The 10000-nt window shown below is 42.4% G+C and overlaps 1 protein-coding gene across 1 annotated transcript in view; it reads left to right on the top strand.

The window, feature by feature from the left end:
- LOC138015663 (cytoskeleton-associated protein 2-like) overlaps positions 1 to 3708 on the top strand; it is a 21067-nt gene extending 17359 nt beyond the window's left edge. Inside the window, exons 10-13 of the mRNA XM_068862757.1 lie at positions 852 to 1025; positions 1426 to 1492; positions 1646 to 1787; positions 2371 to 3708. Of these exons, the coding sequence (XP_068718858.1) occupies positions 852 to 1025; positions 1426 to 1492; positions 1646 to 1787; positions 2371 to 2602 (615 nt within the window). The 3' untranslated portion in view covers positions 2603 to 3708. The remainder of the gene's footprint in view (positions 1 to 851; positions 1026 to 1425; positions 1493 to 1645; positions 1788 to 2370) is intronic.
- The last annotated feature ends 6292 nt before the right edge of the window (positions 3709 to 10000 follow it).

The raw sequence follows: 10000 nt of genomic DNA, 5'->3' as shown, positions 1-10000 counted from the left end.
GATGACCTCATACCAGTATGCTGGGTTGAGATAATTGCACAAGTGTCATGTTGACAGGCAAAACGATTCAAGAGAAACAAGATGAACACTTTCGGTGTCATGTAAATAGTTATCTCGTACAATAAAACATACCGGCGGTGCATTCTCGTCACCAGAGCCTTGGATCGACCCAAGGCTCTGGGAAACTCTATGCAGGAGAACATGCAACGTAGGGTTCTTATAGCAAAAAACTGGCTATTGGAACCTTACGGCGCCTGCTCACTCCTCGCCCTAACATGAATGCACCAATTAGAGACGCTTTTGATTTTTCTTCACGAAAACCCAATGAGAAGACACTTTGTTTCAGGGTTCCCCAGAGCTCTTCTCTCGCTCAGTCAAGAGAAGAGCTCTGGGGTCGAGATTGACCGGCAGTGGAACTAGATTGCACTCTTCGGGTCCGCTCGGGCCGATCTCGGAAGCCGCTGTTTTCAAAGCCAGACCAGCGAGTGCAGCGGCAGTCAGTGCATGAGCTTAGTCTCCAGCAATCAGCTGACGTCCTAGTTTAGAGAGGCCAGACACCTGCACTGGAATAAGCCCCCATCAAGACTCATTGGAGTGGAGAATGGAGTGGGCCAAGTGGAACGGAAATGGATGGAAATGGACATTTGGCCAAGTGGGCCAAATAGAGTGGGCCATCGTAAACACTTTTTAGTATGGTGGAAGAGTGGCCCAATGATAGCGTGATTAACCTTCAAAATGCCATTGAGTCTTTTGAAGAAGCATTTCTAGCACTTTATTCTTGTCTTTCTTCTGGCTACACCTACAGCCAGAGGACTTGTTGCTTACGCGCTGTTTGTTTTCTTGTTTACTAGGTCGATTGTGACAAAGAAAAGGTAGCAGCCAAGCTGGACTTGTATAATTCCTCTTGCCCACACACCACACAAATATCAAATTACTGGCTGTGTCGAGCTAAGATAGCTCAACTACAAAACGACTATGACCGAGTGGTTTGCCTTTTCGAACAAGCGTTGGTCTTCAAAGCTCAGGTAATGTCTAGGGGGCCTCCCACAAATCAACGATTTGAAGAAAGTTGTTAATCGATGATGGCTCGGGCGTCTTCGGAACATTCCGAGTGTTCCGTAAAGGTATCGAACCTTTGGCCTTCCGATTAGTATGTAGTTCATATGCTCTATACCACTGAGCTAAAGGACACATGTACAAGAAAAAACCAGGCCATTGCACAACAGTTGCGAGGTTGCCGGTCTGTCTGCTGTTAAGATTAATGCTCTCCATTTTTTCCGAGGATACCGCGTTGATTATCGATAAAAAAGTGTCTCTTTATTCATTAACAGGTCCTGGAATTTATCACATGTAATAATTACGATTTGTTACAGTTATAATTCCAATTTTATCCCGAAAATGAGTTTTCTTCGTTGTACTTTGTAGCCCGAATCCACAGTCAAGGATGCCGTTTGTGATTTTGTCAAGTTCATGAAGGAAAACAGCAATCGAGGTATGCATTGGGGTTTTCTTTAATTGCGATGTTTTTTTTTGTTTTTTTTGTTTTTGTTTTTTTTGTCAAACTTAATAACTTGGTCTTAGCTACCTGTCTACCACGCGATATTATCCTTTTTTTCCCTGAAGTAACTCAACTATTGCGTTACAGGAGTAGACAACGAGGAAATTAGCCAAGTTCCAGAAACTCCAGTGGATGAGGCCAGAGCAGTAAATGACGAAAATGTTCCGGGGCAATTCAATTCGTCCATTATCAAGTTTTGCCTGACCGAGGCCACACCTTACAGAAAGAAGTAAGTTCTTAATCTCCAACCACTCCCGACCAGACAGTTGCTTTTCAGTACGGCACATGTTCCAATGGACCAACTATTTCACTAGCTAAACTCAGTTAGTATTTACAGACTCGTCTTTATTTATAGGAAGAAATCTGTGGACACATTTTGTCTTTTTAAATTTGTGATGGAGAGTCGCTATCAGGAAGCAAGCCTCGAGTACTTGGGGAAGTTCAGATTCATGTTTGCGGCTAATGGCAAAAGGCATGCCTTTGTTTATCATTAAACCATGAAAATTCTCCTTTTTAAACTTATTTCTCTCTTTTGAGATTTATTCAATATCTGTAGCTAACAAGTAAGAAATGGCTGAGAAAATTATGTTTTATTGATTACGGAAAACGGAAATTCCAGCATGCCTTTTGCCGGTTGTCGCAAACAATCTCAAATCGCCCTTCTGCGAAAGTAACCAGTTTGCAATTGGGCTGCAACCTGAGAGAAAGGCCGTTCATTAAAGGAGATCCTGCATTTTTTTTAGAAACGCACTCCTGGGCAGAAAATCAAAACTGCACAGCTCTTCTGACATAATCAATCGTTTGTTTTGTAGGTTTCAACAAACATATGGAAAACCGGTCTTGACACCGGTGCGCAGGTCCATTCGTTTGGAGCGAGTCAGTTCCCAGCACCCTTCTTTGCTGCATGAACATGACTTGACCGTGAGGAGGCTGTCGGAACTTCCTGAAGACATCCAACAGAATCTCTTTTTTAAACCTAATTTTGCCGTTCCTGCTGAGTTGAACGAGGCTTGGCGCAAGTTACAGCTCGATTTCACAGAATGAACTGATCAGCCAGATCTTTCAAGCTGCGTAAATTAGATTTCAGTGCTGTCTGGTTCAACTGTGATTTCCGCTGGTCCTTCAATGTGATTCAAAGAACTTCCTCAATCCTGAAGACATCCAACAGAATCTCTTTTTTAAACCTAATTTTGCCGTTCCTGCTGAGTTGAACGAGGCTTGGCGAAAGGTACAGCTCGATTTCACAGAATGAACTGGTCAGCCAGATCTTTCAAGCCACGTAAATTAAATTTCAGTGCTGTCTGGTTCAACTGCGATTCCCGCTGGTCCTTCAATATGATTCAAAGAACTTCCTGAAGACATCCAACAGAATCTCTTATTTAAACCTAATTTTGCCCTTTCTGCTGAGTTGAACGAGGCTTGGCGAAAGGTACAGCTCGATTTCACAGAATGAACTGGTCAGCCAGATCTTTCAAGCCACGTAAATTAGATTTCAGTGCTGTCTGGTTCAACTGCGATTCCCGCTGCTCCTTCAACATGTTTCAAAGAATCTCCGTCGTTTCAACATACAAACCAAACAATGACACCCGAAATAAACGGAAAAAAATGTCGGGGTTTTAAGAAAAAGTTTCCGATTTTGATTCCTGATTTTCTAGTGAAGATCTTCAGGACTCGAGATCGACCTGAAAAAAAATATAGATTACAGAAGAAATAGAAAATTAAATGAAAAAGGTAGCAGACTTTTCATCAAATTTGTATAGGTTAATCGCTGGATTTTTCGTTTTATGGTTCGTAAGATTTTGTAATATGAAAAGCAAGCGGAATGCCAGAGAATATTTTGAGATTTAAAGTGTTGAGGTTCTTCTCAAGTTTTAACTACACGAAATTTTTGTAGATTTTTATGGACTTTTTCAGGACATTTCTGGACAGGTTTCACCCGTCAAAACAACATTTTATGGTTTAGAGCTGATTTTCACCAGCGACGCACATCATTTTACGGTTAAGGAACGGTACTAATTGTCAAAACTATTGGGTTAGAGTCTCTCGCTTATGCTTTGGTGGTACTGCTACGCAATCATCATATTTGTCTAAATAGAGCCTTGTCTCTGTCTCATATAGTGATGGGAATAAAAAGAAACGAATTGATCAAATCGCTTGCCTATTTCATCTTTTAAAATCGGTCATCTCGAACACCACCTGCGCGGACAGCTATCATCGTAAGACGTTAGAATGGATGAGGACATCGTAAACATGACGTTAAACTTGCGTCGAGAAAAAAGGGTCCAAAATTAGGGGAAAAATATCTAGTGGTGGTTTCTTTGGACTGTGTGCCAGAGCGTCTAACAGTCACGATTAAGCCCAGAATTTTTGCCCAATAGTCGCACGTACGAGTCCTATTAGCACTTAGCACCTCGCAGACCACGTCTAAAAATCCGTCGAGTTCCTTTTTTGCTTTGTTGGAAGAACAAAGTAAAGGATTCGGCTCTGACTCTTCTCTTTTTTTTTCCGGGTCTTGATATTCCTGCGCATGCGTAAGATTTTTTTGTTCGTGGGATTGCTTTACAAAAAGCAAGGGGCCAACTAATGAGCCCTGAGGTACGCCTGACGGGATAGAGCACCAAGAAAAATTCACTCCGTCGATCACGACTCTCTGTTCTCTGTTGGTGAGGTAATCTTGGCACCAGTTCAAAAGTGCACCAGAAATACCAAAATTGCACAGTTTCTGCAGCAGTACATCATGCGCTACTTTGTCGAAGGCCTTTGCGAAGTCTAGGAATTTAACGTCCACTGGTCTGCCTTCATCTAGGGCTTTTGACCATTGATGACGTAAGAGTACCAGTTGGGTAGCGCAAGAGTGACCCCTCACAAAGCCGTGCTGCCACTTGGTTAGGTACGGAGCCACAATGTACAGCTCGATTTCACAGAATGAACTGATTAGCCAGATCTTTCAAGCCGCATAAATTAAATTTCAGTGTTATTTGGAAAACCGGTCTTGACACCGGTGCGCAATTCCATTCGTATGGAGCGAGTCAGTTCCCAGCACTCCTCTGTGCTGCATGAACATGACTTGACCGTGAGGAGGCTGTCGGAACTTCATGAAGACATCCAACAGAATCTCTTTCTTAAACCTAATTTTGCCGTTCCTGCTGAGTTGAACGAGGCTTGGCGAAAGGTACAGCTCGATTTCACAGAATGAACTGATTAGCCAGATCTTTCAAGCCGCATAAATTAGATTTCAGTGTTATTTGGAAAACTGGTCTTGATACCGGTGCGCAGCTCCATTCGTTTGGAGCGAGTCAGTTCCCAGCACCCCTCTGTGCTGCATGAACATGTCTTGACCGTGAGGAGGCTGTCGGAAGTTCATGAAGACGTCCAACAGAATCTCTTTCTTAAACCTCATTTTGTCGTTCCTGCTTAGTTGAACGAGGCTTGGCGAAAGGTACAGCTCGATTTCACAGAATGAACTGATTAGCCAGATCTTTGAAGCCGCATAAAGTTAATTTCAGTGTTATTTGGAAAACTGGTCTTGACACCAGTGCGCAGCTCCATTCGTTTGGAGTGAGTCAGTTCCCAGCACCCCTCTGTGCTGCATGAACATGACTTGACCGTGAGGAGGCTGTCGGAACTTCATGAAGACATCCAACAGAATCTCTTTCTTAAACCTAATTTTGCCGTTCCTGCTGAGTTGAACGAGGCTTGGCGAAAGGTACAGCTCGATTTCACAGAATGAACTGATTAGCCAGATCTTTCAAGCCGCATAAATTAGATTTCAGTGTTATTTGGAAAACCGGTCTTGACACCGGTGCGCAATTCCATTCGTATGGAGCGAGTCAGTTCCCAGCACTCCTCTGTGCTGTATGAACATGACTTGACCGTGAGGAGGCTGTCGGAACTTCATGAAGACATCCAACAGGATCTCTTTTTTTAAACCTAATTTTGCCGTTCCATCTGAGTTGAAGGAGGCTTGGCGAAAGATACAGCTCGATTTCAAAGAACGAACTGATTAGCCAGATCTTTCAAGCCGCATAAATTACATTTCAGTGTTATTTGGTAAACCGGTCTTGACACCGGTGCGCAATTCCATTCGTTTGGAGCGAGTCAGTTCCCAGCACCTCTCTGTGCTGCATAAACATGACTCTACCGTAAGGAGGCTGTCGGAACTTTCTGAAGACATCCAACAGAATCTCTTTTTTAAACCTAATTTTGCCGTTCCTGCTGAGTTGAACGAGGCTTGGCGAAACTTACAGCTCGATTTCACAGAATGAACTTTCAAGCCGTATAAATTAGATTTCGGTGTTATCTGGTTGAACTGCGATTACCGCTCGTTCTTCGACATGTTTCAAAGAAGCGCCTTCGTTTCAACATACATAGGAAACTATGGCACCCGAAATAAACGCAAAAAGTGTCGGCGTATTAAGAAAAAGTTTCTGATTTTTTGGCTCTGACTCTTCTTTTTTTTTTTGCGGGTCTTGATATTCCTGAGCAATCGTAAGATTTTTTTGTTCATGGGATTGCTTCACAAAAAACAAGGGGCCAAGTAATGAGTCCAGAGGTACGCCTGACGGGATAGAGCACCAAGAAGAATTCACTCCGTCGATCATGACTCTCTGTTCTCTGTTGGTGAGGTAATCTTGGCACCAGTTCAAAAGTGCACCAGAAATACCAAAATTGCACAGTTTCTGCAGCAGTACACCATGCGCTACTTTGTCGAAGGCCTTTGCGAAGCCTAGGAATATAACGTCCTTTGGTCTGCCTTCATCTAGGGCTCTTGACCATTGATGACGTGAGAGTACCAGTTGGTTAGCGAAAGAGCGACCCCTGACGAAGCCGTGCTGCCACTTGGTTAGGTACGGAGCCACATGTGAGTAAATGGTATTGTGTACAATTCTCTCTTGGCATTTGGCAGGAATACTTAATAATGAAATAGGGCGATAGTTCTCAACTTTTTCTTTAACGTCTGATTTGAAAACAGCAGTGACATTAGCTCTCTTCCATGATACACGTACTTTTCCAATTTGGAAAGATAAATTAAAAAGTAGTGTTAAGAAATATGGTAGTTTCCCAGCACACTCCTTCAGGGACCCTTGCAGATATGCCATCCACAACAGTTGATTTAGTGATGTCAAGTTTTGTTAGAATGTCCTTAACTTGATTTCTGGATGTAGAAACTTGCAGTAACAGATCAGGCTGTATTACATCGCAAGGGAACTCCATGCGATCAGGTGCTATTTTCGTGAAGAGAGTGCTGAAGAATTCATTAAACAGATGCGCTTTCTCAGTTGGATTCTTGGCAGACTTTCCCACTCTAGGGTATGTGACAACTTCTGGCAGTCTCCTTGACTTTGACTTGATCGAATGGAAGGACCAGAACTTTTCTGGATTACTTTTCAACTTATCTGCCAAGGACTTGAAATATTTACAATAGTTGGAAGAAATGAGTTTCTTAGTTTCTTTCCTTAGGAGCTTAAAATTGGAGTTGAGCTCTGTTGAGGGATTATTCTTCAGTCTTTTCCATATTGCTTTCTTTTTCCTGACTAACTTTATCACACCCTTAGCAATCCAAGGTGGTCTGGCTTTTTGTTTTAGCTTCATTGTTGGGATGTGCTGTTCAACGGTAACGAGCACATGATCTTGAAAGAAAACTGCACTTGAATCTATGTCATCACTGGATATGAATAAATCCCATGGGACCTGTGATAGACTACTCCTTAGGCCATCGAAGTCAGATATAACAGTCAAATTTTCTTGTAGTGTTATTATTTGGTCTCTTGAATTTACTCTTGATTGAGAAGCAGACAGGAAGATGATCGGAGTCAAAGGAGTGAGGGTAAACTGAAGTGTCAACAATTAGAGCATCGTTATTTGTCAGAACCAGATCCAGAATGTCACCCGATGATACGGCGCTTCCAGTGTCATTGAAGCGTGTAATATAATGGTTAGTTTGGGTGAGAAAATGATCATCTAACATTTCACAGCCTTAAGGATTCCGTTAAATTATCAGCAACGGTTGCCGAGCCAGTGGACCAGTACTAATCCACACAAGTAAAGTTGAAATGGCCGGTAATGACCACGTCAGTCACGCCAATATTTGATGCCACGTCAAGAACATTCTTAAAGCATTCCAGAAGGCTTCTCCAGCGTTCGGTGGTCTGTAGAAGACAGAGAAAAGTAGATGTTGTGATGCGGAAGTTTTTATCTAGCATGCGACCATTTCGCCGTCAACTACAAGGTTATAACCGGCAGGTTAGTTTTTGCAGGTTGCAGGTTGCAGGTTGCAGGTTGAATTTACTGTGACTGTTACATGAATAGCTAACCTAGGCCTAATTAGGCCTTAACGTTTTTTAGGCCTAAGGAGGCCTAAAAAACGTTTTTTAGGCCTAATTAGGCCTAAGGTTAGCTATTCATGTAACAGTCACAGTAAATTTCAACCTGCAACCTGCAACCTGCAACCTAAAACTAACCTGCCGGGTCATAACGCTCGTAAAATCCTAAAAAGTGCTCAAAATCTCAAAATAGTGCTCAAAAGTGCTAAAAGTTGTGAACAGTTACCTCTAAGCTTTCGTTTTACCACGGCAAAGTGTTGGTTTGGGTACTCTTTGAGACGATCCCGTGTACTCACATTGGTGGTTTTGACGCTTCCTCTTTGCTTGTTCTTCCCTTCGTTGATCGGAACTTTTCGCTTTCGTGCTATCGAAGCACTTTCTGGAGCACTTAGGGATGCTGCAGCATTTACTGTTATTGTAATTGGATCAATCACTTCTTCGTCTTCAGTGCTATTGTTTTCCGACTGATTTAGTGCTTCCATTTGTGCTAGTAAAAAACTAAAGCCGGTTACGAATTGTAAATAAATTCAGCAGTGCTAGCGTAAAGGCTAGACATCAGATGATTTAGACATTTGAGATGACACACGCATGATACATCAGCCAATCAGAAACTTCTGTTCTCACGCTCAGTAAGGATAAGTCCACGTGCCTTTCCATGACAACGGTCTTTTATTCTTGACAACATCATAAGTTATTCAAATTTATGACCTGGAACACGATTCTCGTTGCGAGCGACACACAGTTTTTGCTTTAAAATGTTTTAGAAGACATATGTTGCTCGAAATTTGCTCGAAATGTGAAATATTGCTCAAATGTTGCCCAAAGTGCGAAAAAGTGCTTAAGGGTGGTCAAAATGCAAAATAGTGCTCCAAACTCAAAAAAGTGCTCAAAAGGCTGAAAAGGTGCTCAGAGCAATCGGGAAAGGCCTAACCACCCCTCATTTTGTGATGTTAAAAGCAGAAAAATCTTTAAGAGAGAGAGAGAGAACTAACTGATCCTCGCACTTATCTGGACAATTTCAGCAATTGTCTCTTATAGATACCTGAAAAAAACAGGTGGAACCCAAGACCCCTGCGATGTGAGGACGGTTGGGTGCACTGGTCAATTTTTTGGGCTCGTTTGTTCCGGTGAAGGACTTAATGAATTATCTGAATGTATACTTGAAGTGGGGCTTATAGAGGAATCCCTTTGGAGCCACCAATTTGAAATAGATATGGGTGTCTATAGGAGACAATTGCTTAAATCACTAGCCCATAACTATAAGCGAACAACACTGAGCCCTATATTCATGTTAAGAAGGAGCCCGAGCCCGAGCTCAACGACAAATCTCAAGAAACTAACTTGATGTCAACCGAGTGTTTTTGTTTTTTTGCGGAATCGAAAAGGTAGTCTGTATAGATCGTAGTCTATATAGATGTTAAATGCCGTGGCATAGGTCGTAGTCATGGGCTCCAGCTTAAATTGTCCAGATAAGTGCGTGTATCGATTCTCTCGTTCATCCGAAGATTTCTCTGCTAGTAACTTTACAAAATAATGGGTGGCTCACAGGGGTGGTCTATGGACCCGGTCCATGAAGGGGTCCATAGACCGGGTCCACAAGGGTGGTCCATGGACCTGGGGTCCATGTTTTGTATACGTCCGGTATTTCACGGCTATAACTGTACGAAAACGTAACAATAGCTAAAATGCTAACCCTTTAGAAATCAGAACTTCGACCTAATTACTGCAGACGGCGTTCGGCGTTCTGCAAACTACCTCTGCCCTACGGTTAAAGAAATACACGCAATATTTGATAATTAGTCACAATTTAAGCAATAGGCCATTTTAGAAATATCAAATATTCAGCTCGATGGTGAGGCAGTGAGGACAAAAGCAAAAGAAAAACGTAAGAATGAATGTGGAAAATATTTACATATCATTCATCTCTCTTATAGACACCAGAAAAATGCCGGCCGCGGTAGATAAGTTATGTATGAGGACATATATTGTATCGTACACATTATACGTACCTTACTTATCTTGCTTAGCTTACTTTGACGCTTGGGCTGCTTGAAGCGCTTGGATTCCTTGGTTTGCTTGAGGTGCTTAGGTTGCTTGGGATGCTTTGCTTGCCTCGAGT

This window comes from Montipora capricornis, chromosome 9 (assembly GCF_036669925.1).
Source record: "Montipora capricornis isolate CH-2021 chromosome 9, ASM3666992v2, whole genome shotgun sequence".
NCBI classification, from domain to species: Eukaryota; Metazoa; Cnidaria; class Anthozoa; order Scleractinia; family Acroporidae; genus Montipora; species Montipora capricornis.
The sequence above is the reverse complement of the archived record's forward strand: the minus strand, read 5'-3'. Positions and strand labels throughout refer to the sequence as shown.